The sequence below is a fragment of the Apteryx mantelli genome, chromosome 10, assembly GCF_036417845.1.
Source record: "Apteryx mantelli isolate bAptMan1 chromosome 10, bAptMan1.hap1, whole genome shotgun sequence".
NCBI lineage: Eukaryota > Metazoa > Chordata > Aves > Apterygiformes > Apterygidae > Apteryx > Apteryx mantelli.
Window position 1 is genome coordinate 18,796,567 of NC_089987.1, and position 19,931 is coordinate 18,816,497.

Below are 19,931 nucleotides of genomic sequence, written 5' to 3' on the forward strand. Positions count from 1 at the left end.
GGGGTGTACGATCTCCATTAAAGTTCAAAGAGAAATAAACTTACTGATATAACCATAATTTTTACTATACTAATGATTCTTCCTTATCATTATTTGTTTTTGCTGATCTTTTACTGTGACACTTCCTAAACCTCAGCAGCAATCTGACAGATAAAAGAACAGTAGCCACATCTTTGAATTGACATTAGAACTTTTTTCATATTTACCTCTCTTCTCCTCCTCCCCTGCCAACACCATCAGTAATTCTGAGGAAAAGATCACTGTTCAGCTTTCTACACCACTAGAAATTAAGCCTCACACCTACCCTGCTGCAGCTGACAGGAAAGAGCATCAAGGTCAGAAAGGACTGAACTTCTATCCAAGTCCTTCACCCAAGTGGCTTAGAAAATTTATATGGCAGTGATTGATTACAGAGGCTTCTGAATAATCATAAAGAGGAATTATCACTTTCCAATTTAACATTCTAGTTCTGTCTTCCTACTGAACTGGTACCTTGTGCCCAGACAAAGTTGTAGCCCAAATTTCTGCTTCACACAATAATCCTTGTTTCACTGAACACGTCAAATGCTGTTTCAAACGCTACGTTTCAATTTCAGGCTTTCTAGGAAAGGTGCAAGAGAAATATTTTTTTTAAATAGCAGAACAACAACAACTAAGAGAAAGGTAAGAGAGCAAGAGAAGATACATTTTCCTAATATTAAGCTATCTGTCAGGTGGTCACCAGCCACCCACATTCCAGAAATACTAAACAACAAAAACCGCACGCCATGATACATGTAGGCTACGGCTGTTGCCAGTGCTCACCCGTAACTTCTGCTACGCCCCTTTCACTGTGCTAAAGTACTTGCCTTGCACAGAGGCGCTGGGGAAGGTACAAGCTACTTCCTGCAGACCCCCCCCCTCCTGACAAGATAACCGTAGGGTACAGCATTAAATAAGAGAAGCAGAAAGCTATCTAAAAGCATCAGAGATCTAAACAGGAGCGAGAGAACAGTTAAACTCCTGCCCAAGCTGCAAAAGGAAAGGACTTCTCCCAAGCCCGCTGCCTCCGAGTTGTGAAATTGTAAGTATAAAGGAAGCAAACATCTGCCCGCCAACCTCAACACGCTCTCTCGGAACAAGAGAGACTTGGCGCAGTTCCTTCCCTTGGTGAAACCCCCGTCCACGCGCACAAGCGCTCACGGCAGCTCAGCAGCCTTTGCTTCCATTCAGTACGTCACCAGCACCGGGGGCACAGAACAAGCCAAGCCCCGCACCGCCGGCGGGCCGCCTTCCCAAGCGAGCAGCAGGACTCGGCCTCCCACCGCCCTCTCACAGCGGCGGCCCACAGCGAGGTCGCTCACCCTTTCCCACGAGGGCGGACGCGGCCTTCGTCCTCTCCAGCGAGGATCCGAGGGAGGAGCGATGGCAGCAGGGCTGGGAGCTCTCGCCGTGCTGGCTCAGAGGACACCGCAGGTGCTGCGCATCCGCCTCAGCGCCACTCAGGGCCACGCACCGCACCTGCTGGCAGCACCCCTGGCCTCCCAGCCCACAGCTTTTCCCCCCGGAGCCAGGAGGGCCGGACAGCTTCTGTGGTTGGCAATACGAGGTAAGAAGGCTATTCTTTGTTTTGACAGACTGAAAGCTTATTTTTAAGCTCCCGTTTTACACCGGCAAGAGTTTCCTAAAAATCATCAAATCAGGAGGAAGGCTTGGAGCAGAGGGCAAGCACAGCGTGCTCCATCACCTAGGTCACAACAAATGCCCACCAACACACACAGCTTCACACCAGCTTTCCAAGCATCAACTGCAGCACTGCGCAACCACTCCAGAAGGTATCTATCTGCTTCCTTTTGCTTCCCCGTACCGGGGAAAGGAGAGCAGGAAGGACAAAGTCTTTCTGCACTTATCACAGTACTGCAAAAAGGAACTGCAGAGAGAATCGTCTACCTTCTTCCAAGATCTGCAGGTTTTCACTTCTTTTCTACACTGACACATGGAGAAATTATAAAGGCTTACAGGTAGCTGCCATCCAAGTCCTGTTCTCACAAAATAACTTTAGCGTGCAAGATGAAGAATGCCAAAACACCTTTAAATAAAGGGATATAATGTTACTACTGTAGGAGAGACTAGACAAGGAGTGCCAATTCAGAATTTGGCACACTCCTCAAAGTTTCTGACCTGAAGACAAGACTTCTCTGCCTTTTTATGTAACATGTTTTTCAAGCAAAACAAATCCTCACTCAAGAGTAAGTGCAAAGTTTTTGCAGGTCCTAAGCCTTTTCCCACTCCTTCCTCCCAAAGGGACAGGAATGGGAGCAGAAAGAGAAACCACCACTAAAACCCCTTATGCATTATTTGCACAAGTTTATTTCAAGGTTTGCAGTCAAATATTTTGCTCCAAACTCTAACCACTAGCAAGGAAGCAAGATTTAGCTTGATGTGATCTTGTTGATGCTAGTTTCTAGTGCTGTTGTGGAAATAGATGCAGTGTCTCTCCCAACAGCAGTCAGCATTTTAAAACTCAACCAGCAAAATATCCTTACACCAAGTCAGTCTAGATACTGACACATCAATGCACTAAACTGCTTGCAGTGAGCTCTCCAGCACTGACACTGTAATTAAAGATAAGCAGAAATACACAGAATTATTCTAGTAATGACCTCGCAATAGTCTGAAAGTATATCAGTGCATCAGTAGCAACCTTCAGAGAGTCACTAAGACTGCAGATTTGCTTCAGATTTCCCTGTGCATTTTAAAAGTCATTCACTGTCTCAATGAATCCTCTTCTCAGCCTCACAACAAAGTTGGCTTCAGATCTGAGCTAGAGGAGAGATTTCTGCTGAAAATAGTAGAAACCAAATTTACTTTGAGTTAATTCCCTATAAAATTGTAACGAGTCAGTCATCTCCCCTAGTGACTGACTCATGCATCTTAGTAACAGCAGCTTTTTGAAAAACCTAGTCAATCACCAGCTTCAATACAAGCAGTTCACAACAAAAAACAGTGCATTTAAAGACATTAAATATGTTCAAGTCTGCTGTACTAATTCACACGACCAGAGCCTACGCCCTTTGGTTTACAAAGACTTACACTTCACATATGCAAAGCTAGCAAAACCTTTCAGAGAGCTAAAGTTCAGTCACAAGTAGCGTGTTTAGAAGTAGCCAGCTGGTAACCTGTGCTTAGAATTCCTTTAAACTTCAACCTCAAATTTGTTTAGGAAAGAACAACTCTAAACTACATTTCTCTCATTACACTTACTATAAATGGATATACTAAGTTTTGAAAGAACACTTTGGCTTTTAGTCAAGAACTTATAAAGGGGCTGTTACAGGACCTAAGATGAGAGGTAGCCCCAGGAAATGCACCTCTGGATGCACTGCCTTGTCTGTCTTGAAAAGAGGACTGTTTCTCTCTACATCCTCCCCGTACTCTCCAGTGTAACGGCAGTTCCAGAACATTAAATTGATCCTTTGGTATTTGATAGCATATTGCTTGTGAGGTCTTGGCCCATTTCCTGAGAAACTAAGAAATTGTTCTCAAAAAATAAAAAGGTTGTTACACAACAAGTGGATTTGGCTTCTGTCAGATTAAAAAAAAAAAAAGTCACTACACTCCTCATTTCTTGACACTAAGCGTTTGTATTTATGCCATTAGTATAGGTATGAGGAGGGCTAATATTACATGTTTTGAAGTGATACGAAAATCCTGTTAGGCAAGAATAACATTATGCTAAGCTATAATATTAGGAAGACTCTTGTGAGAAGTAAAAGATTCTGTCCTGAGCTTGCACAGGCTTTAGAAAGGTTTTCCTCTGTATGGAACAAAGCTGTATTTAGCAAGTCTCTTCACAGTACTTAAAAGGATGCCTAAAAACACAAATGTAGCTGTCTGCTTTCATTCCAGATCCAATTTTTGCTCAGTTTCTAAAACACAGAAAAACAGAGGGACAAGAGATAGATCATGATTTTTTTTTATTTTTTTTTTTTAAGATGTCACTATTAACACACATTAGTCAAGCTATCCTAGTAAACCCTGCAGTATAGACACCTAGGGAATCTAAAATCCTCTAAGATTTTATTAGCTCAAGAGACCACCATTAAAAGCTTTGATTTTAGTGTTTACATAATAAAAGTCTAATAAGCCTGACGTTCTGCTTTCACCTTGTCCAGACTAATGTGTGCTTCAGTGACAATATCCATTTACAAATCAATAATACATCATACACTGAGTATCAACCTCAGCTTTACCTCTGGAAAGTGCTAAACGTAGTCGTTGAACCAGCTATTTACAATTTCAAAACCTAATATATTTACAATAGAAACCAAAGTATTTAAAACCATTAAATATAGTGTTTAACTCTGCTATATTAGTTTACATGAACACAGCTTACCTCTGGCATCATATTTCCTGCTAATATTTCTGCCAGCAATTTAAGATTCAAAAAAGCTACTCCTGGAGGGAAAAATAAAAGCTTAAAAACCAACCCAAAGCCTCCAGGCAATTTAGAGCCCTGAGGAATTACCCACCCTAGACAGCCTTCAAGTAGAAGTACTGCAGTGTTCAGAGATACTTCCAAACTCCAGGCAAGCCTTTAAAACCTAATGCAGATGTAAAACATTAAGAGTCAGTAATCCATTGAGCAGGTTTACTGGAGTCACTGCTACTGTTCAGTTTTTACTAATCCATAGTCAAGAAGGAAACCGCTGCCTTGCTGTTTCTCCCTCCGTTACATTCCCTCCACCCACAGAAAGTGTTTTGTGCACCATAGTCCAGAAGAGCTAGGTAGGCATCGTCTTCTCTTCTTTGCTGAAAGGCTGAACCGAACCCGGCTTTACCCATGACAGGCCAGAAACATGCATGCTTTTGCAGTGCTGATCTTCTGGCTTCTTCTAGATGGAAGAAAGTTAAAGTCAGAATTACTAGATAACCTAAACCCTCTCACCACCCTCCCCATCCATTTTAAGCTTGGCTTAAGCTTCTTTTTTAGAAAGTATTCTTAATACTTTTCAAGGACAGTCCCTCCCCTCCCTGAACATTTATCATGGTTAGGGTTAACTACTTAGACAGATGTAAAAGAGATTAGCATCTCTGCCCCTCCTCAGAGAGGACACTAAAATGGCTATCGCTTTAAACATGCAAATGTGTGCGGCATCTGTAGAACTTTCTGAGGTTACAGGAGAGTTTTAGTGATTTAGTTCATGTATCGCTATTCCATTATACCATAAAGACTAAAAGATGCTCTTGAGAGACAGTACTTTGTTTAGAGACCATGTCCCAGCAGCACTACACTGCTATTTGCCAAATTTCTTTGTTCTACAGTAAGAAGAGTCAATCCCAATCAAGACAATTTTGTCATCAACCTCAGGCTGGTCCCATAGTATACTGGCTTGCAAGGCTGGGTGTACCCTGGAGCAGTACCCTGCCCTACTGAAGGCTTTTGGACACAAAGTAACATGGTGAGAAGTAAAGGGACTTTCTCTACACCATGGAATTAATGCTTTCTATAGATAGTCCCTCCCCTCCCTGAACATTTATCATGGTTAAAATTAATTACTTGGATGCAACACAATGCACCCAACATTTGAGACTGACTATTGCAATTTAAAAAGACAAAAAAAAGGGTCAAGTTGAGGGAGAAAGAATACTGAACAATGCACCTGGGAGCATCTGTGGACTTAAGGCAGTTTATGAAGATTAGATAGCTACTCTAGCAGGTCAAAGAAACAGAATAGCTTGCAGGTTTTCTGTATAGCAGGTGCTATCCCTGACTCCACGCTGCTATAGGCTCATCAGATCCATTTGTATGCCAACTACATCACATCTGGAATGACGCACATCAAGTTCTAAAAAGGGATAATTATGTGAGTTATGTTACCATACTACAATAAGCCTTTCCTTTTGCCTGACAAAGCAAATTAAGTCAGCAAGAAAATTGAGCATGCGGTCCCTCTGTCCCTCCCCATGTCTTCTGAAAAAAAGTGACATCAAGTGACAGAATTGCAGCAATATATCAGACAACAGCAGATGAGGGGGAGCAATTAGGCTGGGGCCTGGCATTGCAGTAGTCTCCTTCCTGTCACATGCCCCAACATCTTTTAGCAGAAGCCCTGCACTCAGCAGGAAACAGATGCCACTGCCTTTCCTGGGCTATGGCTCTAGCATGGTTCAGCTTTTCCCCTGAGGCATAGGAACCGCACATGTAATGAGCAAGGATCCAGAGCTGCAGAAGAAGAGAAAGACTGGAAAACACACGATACATGAGTAGGGAATTTCCTTTTACAGGAAAAGGAAAAAACTTTCTCAGCTACCCTAACATTTTGAAACATGTCTCCTAAGACACAGAATTTTGTCCGTTCCTGCTATCAACAAACTACTTTGACAACTAACATACCACACACACAGTAGTTCCTGGAGGTCTTAGTTTCCACATTAAAAAAAAAAAAAGTGTGCATCTTCAAAGAAAAAGGAGAAAAGAAAAGTCACTACTGGCATTATGCTTGCCATCCATCTCCGACAACAGCACATCCCTTCCAGTTCAAACATCCCAACCTGTTCCTTTTCTTTAGATTTTTGACTTATAACTCAAGAGTATAAGTATAAGAAGGAAGGGGATTGAGGTGGAGAATGAGAGTCAGGTATATTTTCTAAGCTCAAGAAGTCAGAATCTAGATCAAATTATTTTCCTGTGGGTTCTAAGGCCACATCACCTCAAGATCTGCTCACTTTGGCAACTGGGAACACTGCTACACTGAGCTTACAAATAGCATATTGTATTAAGACCAACATACAATCTCACTCATATCAAAGGACATGCAAGAATATGAGTTAAAGCTTGCAGCAAGGAAGGTCTGATCTGGGACAGATGGGGTGGGGGGGGAACGCAACCAACTACACTAGTGGAAGGAGCCGAACAACAGTCAGTGTCTAAAGCATTCAGAATGTATTTTCTTGCCAGTCCTGCAAAGATACCAACCACCATTTCAGAATTCAAGGCACCGCAAGGGGACTGACTTGTCACGTCACTCAGTGCAGACTCAGGATTGCTATCTGTCAACTCTTGTCAAGTGCAGGGAATCAGTTCAAAAAAACTGTCAAGGGAGACAGTATGTTTTGGCAGGATCTTTCCAAAGCCTTAAGTTCTCCAGAATTAAGGCTTTTGGATCTATTTCCTAAAAAGACAAAGAAAGCTTCTACCACCTTCTGTTTTCACATGTGTTTCTGTGCTCAAAAGCCATTAGATAAGTTATCATCACTACTTATGGCCCTTTATCTATGCTAAGGTTATTTTAGAGTGTTACTGCACCTTAACTCTATAGATACCAATGGTATTGCGCAGATGAAAGCTATATGAAGCAACACCATTCTTGCTAACCAGCAAGAGTTATAGACTGTACTTTGTCATAAAAATAACAGAAGAGCTCTTTGTTTAACTGACACCATCTTGCAAGACCTAAGTAGTATTGGAGATATCTAGCAACATACTCTGCTTGCATTGCTTAAAAAAAAGTTTAGAGTGAGAAGAAAGCCCTGAAGTTTCAACTCATTCATTACAGATCTCTCAACAGAGGAGAGCAGAGAAGCTGGGGATTGTCAGACTGTGCAGAAGTAGTCCCAAACATGACTAGTATGGGACAAGCTGCAGGCAGCAGTAGGCATTCAGAAAATCTCTCACTTATCCTTCTTTCCTCCCTCCACTCTCTAAACAATAAAAGTCTACCAAAGTGGGCCAACAACCGCAGTCAACAGTCTAGCTAGTTTTTCTAGTTAGCCAAATAATTAATTGCTCAACACTCAAGTTAGAACACTGATGTAACTGCTTAGTTAGGAGACCAGTTTCAGCACATTTGCTGATCCAAAAGAGGGGTGGGATAAGGTCTGTCTAGTATATGCTCATCACAAAGAAGCAGTGAACCTTACATCCCTTATCAGGCAATAAACACTTTTTAGAGTGAATATTTGGACTTTGCACTTACCTTCTGAGTCAACATCTTCTCTCTAGCTTCATCATGGATAGCTGGATTCCACGGAGAAAAACTATGGAAAAAGTAGAGGCATCTCTTATTTTGCCTTTTTGGAAAATAAGGATATATAGAGAAAAGTTATAGCAAAAAGGAGCAATTTTCCTTGTTTCAGTTTGTTTTTCAAGTCAACTACAAAGCTGAATTTTCAGTGTTACAGCATACAGCTATGAACTACAATTCACACTGTCATGCATCTTTTCAACTAAACATGCTTAGGTTCTCATTCTTATTTGCATTCAGAACTGGAAATTCATGCTGATGATGCTAGAAGAAATACTATTCATACATTCATTATGAAGCTTATTATTCTAACCCCCCTGCAAAAGGAAGCTCTAAAGATATCACCCAGTGCAGTCAATCAAGCTACAAGCCTGAAAATTCTTTCAGGAAAGTCTGAAAGCAGAATTTATTGTATGGATATTGCCACTCAAGGGAGGTGCTTTCCTTGAAGTCTTGATACGCTTAGTGAAGAAACAATAAGCGCAAGCATCTGGTTACATTTAAGGTTCACTCAATACTAAACAGGAGGAAATAAGAGGAGGAATATTCACAGTATTCCTATAAAGGTAAGAATCAGGTCACTCAACTTTAGTGTATTGCCAGAAAAAGGCATTTCAAATCAACAGCTATATCAAAGCTTGCTTCCAAAATATTAGGTCATGGCGAGTTTGTTCATGGTACTTACATGATTGCATAGGGATCCTCTACTTTGGGCTGATCAAATAAGTGACTGCTGCATAGTTTGACACTGTCCACTACTTTACTTTTGAACAGTTGAATATCTTTTTCATACCTGCAAGGGAGAAATAAATAATGCTAAATGATTGCAAAAGCCAGGTCTGCTCTGGAGGCACAGACTTGGCAAAGCCTGAATTTCAGATTCTAGTCCAACCAACTGTAAAGGTATGGACCGTGAACTGACAAAGAACAGTTGCACAGACCTCTTGTTTCTCTACTTGTAAGCAAAAGTTTCATGGAGGACCATGACTACATACAAGGAAGATACTTACAGCACTGCAGCCTCAGGATTCAGAGGACTAGTTGTATCAATCTTGTAGAAGACTCTGCGAGCATACATTAGTACTTGCCATATGTGATTATGATTTCGCCTAAAAAGAACAAAACACAGTGAAGGAAAAAAAAACAAACAAAAAAACCCTTCTTTCAAATTATACGTCAATATCTTAGCACTAACCTCCATTTTGCAAATGCTCTTTTCACATCCAGTTCACAAGACTCAGGATCTACCAGTGGATGGAAGACAGGCAGATCAAAAACCAAGCGCTGCATTAGAAAAAAGAAATTCAATTTTAAAAGTACTTGGGGAAGACAGTTTTTTGGGGGGTTTTTTTGGTTAGTCAGACGTTGTTCTCAAACACTAGTTAGCTAGTACTGTTCTGAGAGAAAACAATTTGAAATGGTTCGTACTGACTGTAAAATTGTAATCTAACACACCTTCGTTACATGCAGGGTCTTGTCCTCTCTCACATGCTTATCACCAAATCAAGGAACTAACCCAGGTAGCTGCACAAGCACTAGAGCCAACACAAGTAATAGCATCAGATAAGATCAGATAAAACCAGAACTACTCCTTCAACTGTTTGTGATTGAAAGCCTTTTACCTACTTGAATTACAATCAATACTTTTTTTTAAATCCTACATATCAAGTATCCCGTGCAGTGACACCGCAGTGTCTTAAGCTCTTTATAGTTAGTTTCCTTTGGTGTTTATGCATTCCTCCGGAAGAAAACTTAGTTTCAACAGAAAAGTTTTAAAACCCTGCACTGGAAAAAATAATGATGAATGTATCCATCCAGATACTGAAGTCTGATTTTTTGAAAGAAATTGCTTCCTACTGATTCTACCCTTTTAAAGATGATAGCTTTACACAAAACGTGACACCCAGACAGATAGCTTCCTGACATAGCATCCAGTTCTCAGCTACAGCAGTTACACACATGCTTCTCCTTTGAAAGAAATTTGGCCAAGAGGGCCAGATGCCCTGCTCTGAAAAGAGCCAGGCTGACAAAAGAATTTATTTTTTTTAAAGGACTATACTAACTAGGATACTTTGCCCACAGAGAAACCCAAAATGAAAGGTAATGCTCTACTATCCATCTCCCCCCCCCCCCGACTTCTAAAGGTCTCTTAGTTCTTTGTTTCAATGTATTTTAGAAGAGACACAGGCAATAAATTCTGCAGCTTTGTGGCAAGCCCTACACAGGTTCCTGTATTTTATGTTCTACTATGTTGCTACTCAAGTTTAAACTCTTACCAGAAGTATCCAAATCTAACTTTCTTGCCAAGGAAATAACAGTTCAAGAGTTAAGGTAAAGAACTGGTTCACTTAATAACCTAAAGCATCTAACTTCATGAACTTCCCTCTACACCAGTCCAGGTAATCAAAGCACACAACCTAGCACAAGCCTGAGGAGAAATGCTGCAAACATTAGCTCTTTAGCCATCTATTCCAAAACCCACAGAGTAATAAGATCCTTCCACAGACATCAGAAAATAGATACAAGACAGATCACAGGCAATCCCAGCCAACTGAGCAAAACTAGTTCAAGGAACTGAGAAGTTGATTGGAATATTAGCTTTAATCAGAAGTCATACTTTAAGACACACACAAAACAAAACAACAACTACAACCCCAACCCCAACACACATCACCACTTACCGGGCAGTCTCCATCTGGGTAATTATCAGGAATATAGACAGTAAATTTAAACACACCATCCTGGTAGAGCCCGTGCCTTATGAAGATTACTCCAAACCACACTGCAAATGAGAAAGTTTGCTTGAGTGTAAGAATTTTTTTTTTCTTCTTCTAATTTGTAAAGTTACATTTAAACTTACTTAATGCTGATCGGTAAGACGGCTGCACATAGACACCTGGCAACTTCTGCTTTACAACCAGGGTACTGTAATTAGAAACAGTATTTAGAACAGCTCCACAACCACCTTAAATCTACAGCAAGCTGACAACAGTAAAGCCAGGACGTACTGGCAGTAATTTAAACAGGGAGCTTCTTCCACAAACTTCCACTCAATTCCCAAGGGTGGGTTGCACACAGAAGGAGAGGCAGAGAACTAGGGAAATCAGTCTTTCTCTCTGCTTTTCCTACCCCTCCCTTTAAAGGGCTACAAATAAGAAACATTGTTTCTTAAGACAAGGGTAAATTAGAAGAGTAGTAGATGTATTTAATGCATGTCATCACTGCTAAGTTTATATTTTTCTACTGAAATCCCAATTTCAAAGTAAAGGAGAAAAAAGAAATGCAATTAAGTTATTCTAACTTAATTAAATTTTGACTGCAAGTCTGATGCAGTTATCACCACTTCCCATTAATTCTGAAGCTTGACCAAAACTTTACCTTAGTAGTAGTAACAAGTAGTTTTTCAGTCTTAAATAAGACTGTGAAGCAAGTCAAACAGGAATTACACTGGTAACCAGCAAAACAAAGTACCAGAAAATAGAAAGGACAGGCAAGCAATAGAGTGTATATTAGAGACCTGGACGAAACGATTCAAGGCAACTCATAATCAGGATGTACTGATTTATTTTCCCAGATTTGCAGTTATTTTCAATTTCATTTCTTGTGATGAAAATCAAATCATGATCTTCAGTCATTAACAACCAGGGCGTTATAACCCAGTTTTTCCCCTTTCCCTTTACCCATGACTTTTTGGAAGCTCCATTTGATAATCAAGAGTATTACAGAGACAAAGTGTGTTATTCTTACTATTTTTCAAATTAAGGAATGCAAGGAGTTCCTAATAAATTTAACTACTAACAGCAAAGGTAAGCAGATTCTACTGAAAACTATAAACGATAAGCTGAATTATTCACTACTTAGGTTTTTCAGTTAGTTGGCATATAGGCCCATTATACTGAACTCAGCATGCTTGCACAGATACAAACAATAATCTTAAAGAAAAAAAGTTACTTTGCTTACAATTTTCATAATATACCTGAACTTGTTAAATAAGAGGAGTTTATCATATTATATTGATGCATTTTTGCATCCTTCAGAAGAAAAACAAAATCTTACTTGAATTAACAAGTCTGTGTCAGTTTCCTAAACAAGAAGTTTAATGTTTTGAGAGTTCTCACTTCCAACTTAATGGTTAAATGCAAGAACTGAGACTTAATATTGCATCAGGACTCCAGGGGATTTCATTCCAAAGGCACTGCATAGTTCAGAATCCAATCCATCTATTGCAGAGGAAGTCTCCTCAGCTTTGCAGCACAAAACACAAGTTATATAACTAGAAAGTTCTGCAGACAAATAGATTTGTATGCTCCCACAGCAGCCTACAAATCACTAACTGATCAATTTATTTGATCCAAAGAAAGCTATTTAAATCGCACTATTCTCTCATAAGTTTCATGTTAATCGTCATTTGAAAGTCAGGAAAGAATATATTCTTCCTAATATTCATTTAATAGGCCATATCGGGCAGTGTTCGAATGTTCTGCGTAACAACTGAAGGAAGCTCCCACATCCTAACTCCATTAGACAGGACCCTATATTCATAACCGTTTTCCTACTAGACATCTGCTTGCTTCTATTTTAATACTTGTTTCCAAAACTGGATATTTCTGACCAAAAAAACCCATTAAGATAACTGGTCAGGATGCCTAACTGCAAAATAAAGCCTGAGAAATATAAGAATTTGGAAAACCACATCTAAACACACCCCTTAAAATCTCATCCCATTTTCTTTTCCTCAGCTACCTCAAGAGATTGAGGCTGCTCCAGACAATGAATTCTGTAGAGTCTGGAGTTTTACCGCCTTCTTCAGGGACTATGGCAGAGATACCATATGCAAGAACTACAGACTTGTTATTTTCCTTAAAGCACAAGTCCAGTGATCTAAAAAAAGGGAAAACCTACAATTCTGCAAGGAGGGAATACTCCAAATAAAAAGGCCCATAAGAAGCATGTGTTCCATTTGTCGACTGGGATGAAGGGGCAGGGGACGCAGGCTTGGTTATTGGCACAGCATTTTTTGGAATAGAAGGCAACTGTTTCTTTGTAGAGGCTCGTGGAGGACTGGTTCTTAGTTCTCCAGACAGACTTTTCTCTTCAGCTTCAGGTCTCTGTTAGATTAAAAGAGAGCCACAAGATAACAGGTCAGATTTAAGTATTAAACGTATGAGCACATTTTAAATACAGGTTTAAATACTGCCTTACTAATTACAAGTTTGGCCAAGGAAGTCGGTCTTGGATTTTGGCATTCTATTTTTTTGTGTTTTTAAATAGACTTATATTCCATTAAACTTAGTCTATAACTGCAAAAGCAATTAATATCTGAAGTCTGAACACAGTCCATTATTACTGCTGAATAGGAAATCTGCAGATTAGGACAAATGCTTAAGGAGGCTTGTATTTATTTATAAACTGGCACCAGATAATAAATAGCACCAGCTTAGAAGTCAAGTCTATTTACAGCACACCGTATATCTAGATAAACCATTTCCACTGACAAGCTCCCTTGCATTCTAGAATTCAAAGAGTCTCTGAACAAGTAGGGTAGTAAAGCCGAGATGAAACAAGAACTTTATACGGAAAAGTTCCCATGAATATTTTGTTTCCTGCTTGTGCTGAGACACCAACATCACACTGAGACTGATCATACAGCCTATTCCCACTGCAGGGGAACCACTGTTTGACAGTGGTATCAAGCCTGGTTTTAATAAATTTTGCTGCAGTAACCTGTTTATACCTATGCTGTCTTTTGCTAAAAAGAAGGCCTTTTCCAATCAATTGGCCATTGCTAGAGAACACTGTACAGACCCTATAGTAATTCCATAGATTGCCCAAGACAAACCTGCAGATTAAAAACTTGTGATTGGGCTAGCTGTAGCAACAAAAGACATAATTTATGGTATAGTGTTCTCAAGTGTTTGTTACTTGGACAAGTAACAGTACCCATCTCACAACTTTCATCAAAGGTATATAATTTGCATCAGTGCTGAAAACCTGAGAAATGCCTAGACCTAAAACTAGTATGATTTCAGGCATAATCTACTGCAGCAAGTGACAGCATTATGGGGGTGCAGCTTTGTCCATGCCCACCGCACATGCAATACCTGGCTAAAGTCTATTCAAGCTAGTAAACAAATGGCATCAGGAACAAGTCTTTTAATTAGTCATTTGAACATGGGTTTTTTGTCTTTCCTGCTTAAAGATACTTCAGATAACGAAAAGTCATTACAACAAATTCTGGAGTAGACTCCATTCCCAGACACACTTCTGTTAGTACAGCCTAAAGCTAGCTGGCAGTTTTACTGAAGATTAACTCAATCCTCATGATAAAATACACATTTCAAATGTACATGGAGGAATTTGATGGTCTTTTCCAGAACTGATACTGCCACCACTCCAAAGAAGATGCATTTAAGTCAGTTTTCAGGAACAGATGAAAAGAGACCTTATACATTTCCTGCATTATTATCAAAGCTTCACCAAATACATTCCAACACCCAAATCTTTAAACCAACGTATCCATATATCCAATGCCATGGCAGTCACAGACAGCAAAATCGAAGGCTACCCACAAGGTGCAAATGGGTGCCAGCAGGGAAGAGAGAGGCACCTGTTGCAATGCACTACTAGCAGCTCTGGAAGTCCCTGCTGTCATGCTACAGAAGCAAGTTTTAAATACTTATTTTTATATACACGTGTTACTTTTTTAAACACGGCCTTCACCAGAAACCTGCAAATTTTGACAATAATTCAGATTGGTTTTAGAAGAGTTTGGTACATATTTTCAGTTCTACTGTCTAAGCAAACCTAAGCTGTGAATTCATCCCAGAACACAGATTACTCAAGGACCCCAAAAAATTCTGTTCAAAGGCTATTTTACTCCTCAGTATGTAACCATTATCTCTAGTTAGGATATGAAGTTATTTCAGCTTTATGCAATTACTTCACATTATACCTAACACAGACGTTACAAAACCACAGAATAAATCAGAGAACCAGTTCTACCAAATTCATGTCTATCAGATAGTGATTCAAACCAGCGATTAAGAATTTCATAGTAATTTGATAGACTTTTGTCTGATTCTTTTTTAAGTTGGTTTCCATGGTATTTCTTTGGTCATAAAGAATAATTTAATCACTCTACACTTAATTTATAGCATCACTCAATACCGAGAAAATACTCAACACCTCTTACGCAGATTAACTTCTTATGGCATCCTTTTATTAAATATCTACCTTGCGTACAGAGCTTGTAGACATGCTCCAGAAAGGGTTCATAACGTGTATTCCAAATAAAGGACTGTAATTTTTCAGTGTCTTCAGAGTTTCCTCAGCTCTCTCCAGTTTATACCCTAAAAATACACAGAATTAGGGTTTAATGGGTATGCATCCTAGCAGATAAACAGGATTCAAAATTAGATTTGACCCCAATTTACATAATGCAGACAGTTTTACATTCCTATAACTTCAGAAGAAAACTTCTTGTAGTTAAGATTCACAATAGATTAGAGTGCCAAAGCTCGGTTATTTATCACACCGCAGAACATTCTTATAGTTGTCTATGAAATAATTTTTGCATTAGAATCACTGTCGTCTTTCTGCTAGAAGGATACTCTAAAGAAGGTTTGACATTCTACATTTTGCCTTGACAACTGGAAAAAAGATCATCTATTGGCTCAGTATATTCAAAAAAAGATGCTCTGCACACACAAAAAATAAAAATTATCACTTCAACAGTTAAGCCCAGCACTGGACAGTAGTACAACAGCTTATTCTGTAGCGTGGTGAAGTGTTGTGCCTTGCATACTCTGCTGACTTTGCACGTTTTTGAAGAGCACTAGTTTGAGCATTCTCTGCCATTCCCAGTGAAAGACATGATCCTCTCATTGAGTGTGCATCATGTATGTGTCATTTTGTTTTCATCTGCATTGAAACTTGGCCAGGAATAGACAAAGCCACAGAATACAGAAGTTTCTCTGTAGCTTATTTAATGGTTTCATTATGAGCCCTAGGGCTTAGTATGATCAGCAGCTCAATAACAAGGATTTCAGCAGTGTTTGGTGTTTCACTGTGTCATCTACTGTTTGCACCCTTGATCCCAGTGTTCCCCTCTTCCCTTCGGGTGTTACCTCTAGCAGTCTATCACTTAAAAAAAAAAAAAAACCAACAACACAAAATACAAAACAAAACAACACACCCTTGCTATTGTTCGTTCCAGAACTCTTGGCTATAGCACATCTTTGTCTGGCATGGCCTGTTTTCCCACTACTTTTTCCAAACAGAGCTGATTTCTAGTCCCCATCCTCCCAATTTCTGGCTACAATAAATAAATGTTTGGGATAATTCAGCTTACTCCACTTCTTTCACACGAAGTTGTACAACACTGACCAACGCAATTCAAAGGATGTGAGAAGGGGAGAGAGGGAAGAGCACAGGCTTATATCATGGTCAACACTAAGTTGTTCTTCAGCAAGTCACCATCTATTCACACATTACATTGATTAGTTTATAGAGAAATAACAACATTATAATCAAAACTCTTTTAAAAAGGACAGTAAATGCCAACCTTTTTACAAAAGAAAGAGTTAAGCTAGACTATTTATGCAACAAAAGTTTAACAATGTTATACCTTCACAAGAAGCATTTATAAGTATGTGTCTAGACTATATAATAGCAAAGAATAAAAAAAGCAAACACCACATTCAGAAAAGCACTGAGAATTCATTCCCCCCCCTTCAAAATCATCTCATGAAAACATTCAAGCTCTACCCAGCATCATTGTAGCTAGTACGCGATTCCTCCAGATAATTTTCTTCTTCAGTGGCCAGAGAGTCACCGAGTTTTCAGCCAGTGAAAACACAAAGGCAAGCAGGGCTATTGTGCTCTGTGACAGCAGTGAGAAGCGGGGAAGGTTACCTTTCCCTGTATCCTGTCTGGAAAGCAGAGCCAAGACAGAAGGATATGCCACAGGCAGCGGTGCCTTTCCTCTTCCATGAAAGTCAGCCAGACTAAAACAGCAAGATGCTGGGCTAGGAAGGTAGAAGACGTTTCCCCAGCTGAAGCCAGAGGGTGGAGGAACCGACACACAAAGAGAGCACCAGAGTGCCAGGGCCTTGACAAGAGAGAAAGCCACTGGAAGCCAAGGCACGGGTTTGGACATACTAGTAGGAATCTGGAGTGAATGCTTTACAGTTGGGGGGGGGGGGGTGTGTGTGGCAAGAACAAGTAATATAAATTGCATTATTCCAGAACCAGAGATATAAGATACAGGAGCTGGGTAGGACAGAGAGTGAGGTATGTACATACAAACAGCCTAACTTATTACAGGCAAGACAGGGAACTGATCTAGAAGCTTGATAAGTGGTGCTAAATGGAGTTCAGTCACCAACTCCACCTTTCAGAAAGTAGCTATGCATCTCAGTACACTTCCACCTTTTCATTTTATAGATGCCTATTTACAAGCTATTAAGAACTGGTTTCCTGCCCCACATAAAGCATTAATTTAGCTGTAGTTAAACTACAGAATAACTTCTACAGATTCTCCTACATGGATACCATTTATCCAGGTGTTTCCTAGTAATAAGTGATATACAGTATTGTTCTAAACTTATTAATAAACTGTCCCCAGGTTCACTCACTTGTTAAAATATTAGGTATGATAGAGATCTAATAACCTCAGAGTACCAGTTTTCCAGAGGGCCACTTAAAGCCCTTCGGGTTTTTTAGAGTTTGTTTCTTTTAAATTGCACACACTCCTAACTATGGATGGGAGTAGAGAATATTATCAGCACAAGAAACTTGCCCTGCAACTGCTTATGCTCTCTAGTGCATTTATCCCACAGTTTACCACATCACATTAATCAAAAGAATCACTAGAAATAAGAAGTCAGATATCAGCACGTTTAAATCTGCACATAGTTTATCCTACCTCTCACCATGGAAAAGGTCCGCATCAGACAAAGCAAGCAAGGTCCCAATACCAGTAAGTGGACTTCTGAACAGTTCAGTCATTCAGTTTTACATTGGCTACAATGTCTAGAGCAAGGGCACCATTGGGGCACCTTACAGTATCCCACATTACTGAAAGCATCACCTTCCCAGAAGAATCCAATCCACCATTACATTTACAGTGCCTCATCTGAGGCTTGATAGCATGCTGCTCAGTAGCATGTTCTATTATATGCTACTTCTACAAGAACAGAAGACAACAGCAACCCTCCTAAACAGCTCTTCTCCCATGGGTTTTCTACAGATATCTCAGCAAGTCCTTCTACTACCTTTTTTTTTTTTAAATACAGTACCCGGGTTACTAAAAGATATCCATTCCGTACCTCAAGACTGGACCAAGAAAGCCACTTGTGGCCGTCAGCATAATCTAATATTAATGTGCACCAGCACTGAAGTATGCAATGCAAGAGAGCATTCTAAAGCAAGTTCAGCCACTTTAGAGACCAAAGACTCCCTCAGCACTTTGTCATCACTCTTAAACACTAATGGAAACCAATTCTTTTTTTCTGAAGTACCCTGCTCTTTTAGTTTCCTGTCTCTACATGAGGTATCCCCATTAAAAATTACTTTTGTTATTTATACCTACTGTCACATCACACCATGTTTTCTCATTGTCATTAGTCATTAGACAAAATACAACAGGGTATCAAACCAATTCTATAGACTTCATCTGCCTAAAACAGGCAGAGAACTTTTTCAAACATTTTCTGAAAAAACACTAAGTGATCCCTCAAGAGATAAGGACGTGTGTGTGAGTGCATATATATACATATATAATTTTTTTTATATATATACAGCTTGCCCCCCACCCAAAAGAAAAGAGAACCATTCCTACACCTAAGACTGAACAGAGCTGATTAAACAGAGGACAAGTTTTGATCACAATGCTATTAGCAGTTTTTTTCCAGGGATCGCAACTGTCAGTTTACACCAGAACTGACCCCTTTCTTCGGCAAGCCTGCTCCTACCTGAGGACTAGCCCCCAGCCGCACACGCCGGACAGCAGGGGAGGCGCCGAGCGAGCCCCGCCAGCGCACAGGAGCCCGGTCCTCTCGCCGGGAGCGACGACACCCCCCGCCCCGGCACCTGCTCCGGCTCCTGCTTTAACCCTTCAGCAGGCCGCTCGCGGGGAAAGCACGCGCTCCGCCCGCCCGGCGACACCTCGAGACGCCGGCAGCGGGGCGGCCGCCGCGGGAGCCCGCCAGGGCCCGGCAGAAGAGCGGCGCCACTCCTGGGGCCCGGGGCCGCGGCAGAGCCCAGCGGGCCGCTCGGCAGCCGGGGGCCGCCCGCCCCGGCGACCCCGCCGCGGAGGCCCCGCCGGCCCGCAGCCCCCTCACGGCCCGGCCGGCAGCTGAGCGCCGCCCGCCCGCCCTGCCGGGGCCGCAGGGAGACGCCGCCGCCGCGGGCCCGGCGCGGAGCTGTCGGCCGCCCTCCCCTGCCGGCGGGCACCGGCCCCCGCGGCCGCCGTGGTCGTCACCCCCGCACAGGGCTGGGCCCTCCCTGCCGCCCGCCCCACTCACCCGCGCCCCGGCCGCTCCGCTCCGCTGCCCGCGCGGCCCAGGCCCCGCCAGCCGCCGCCACTCCCCTCCTCTCCCCCCGCCGCAGCCCCATTTAAATCCCACCCCCTCGGCGGCGCACATCCGGGCCTGGCCGCCCACCCAGCCAATGGCCGGCCGGCTCTTCCGGGAAGCCTCCTGTGGCGCGGCGCAGCGGCGTCGGGGCGCGCCAATCACAGCCGCCGTCCTTTCTGTGATGCAATAAGGCCGGCCCCCCTCCTCTGGCTGCCTCGGTGGTGGCGATTGGTTAGAGGGACTGCCCATCCCGGGGGAGGCGGGCCAATAGGGTGCGTTGACGCACTTGTCACTCTGTGAGCAGGAAGAAAGCGCTGAGGAGGGAGCGCGCCGAAGGGGCACCTCCCAG

General features: G+C 41.6%; 1 protein-coding gene across 6 annotated transcripts; it reads right to left on the bottom strand.

Annotated features, from left to right (window-relative positions):
* Positions 1–3,611: 3,611 nt before the first annotated feature.
* On the bottom strand, positions 3,612–19,603 carry AKTIP (AKT interacting protein). 6 transcript variants are annotated; one of them, XR_010885296.1, is made up of 11 exons: positions 16,920–17,327; positions 15,240–15,355; positions 12,909–13,114; positions 10,867–10,931; positions 10,688–10,788; positions 9,202–9,290; positions 9,017–9,115; positions 8,692–8,799; positions 7,959–8,019; positions 5,643–5,828; positions 4,804–4,871 (listed from the first exon to the last, which is right to left on the bottom strand). XR_010885296.1 is itself a non-coding variant. In XM_067302593.1 (10 exons), the coding sequence occupies exons 1-10, from the start codon at positions 17,161–17,163 to the stop codon at positions 4,764–4,766; spliced, it is 1,197 nt and encodes a 398-aa protein (XP_067158694.1). In that variant the 5' UTR covers positions 17,164–17,217; the 3' UTR covers positions 3,612–4,763. The 6 variants fall into 6 exon arrangements, 4 of the variants coding, with proteins under 4 accessions (XP_067158694.1, XP_067158693.1, XP_067158697.1 ...); XR_010885295.1 differs by having other exon boundaries at positions 4,810–4,874; XM_067302593.1 differs by lacking the exon at positions 5,643–5,828 and having other exon boundaries at positions 3,612–4,871; positions 16,920–17,217.
* Positions 19,604–19,931: the final 328 nt, after the last annotated feature.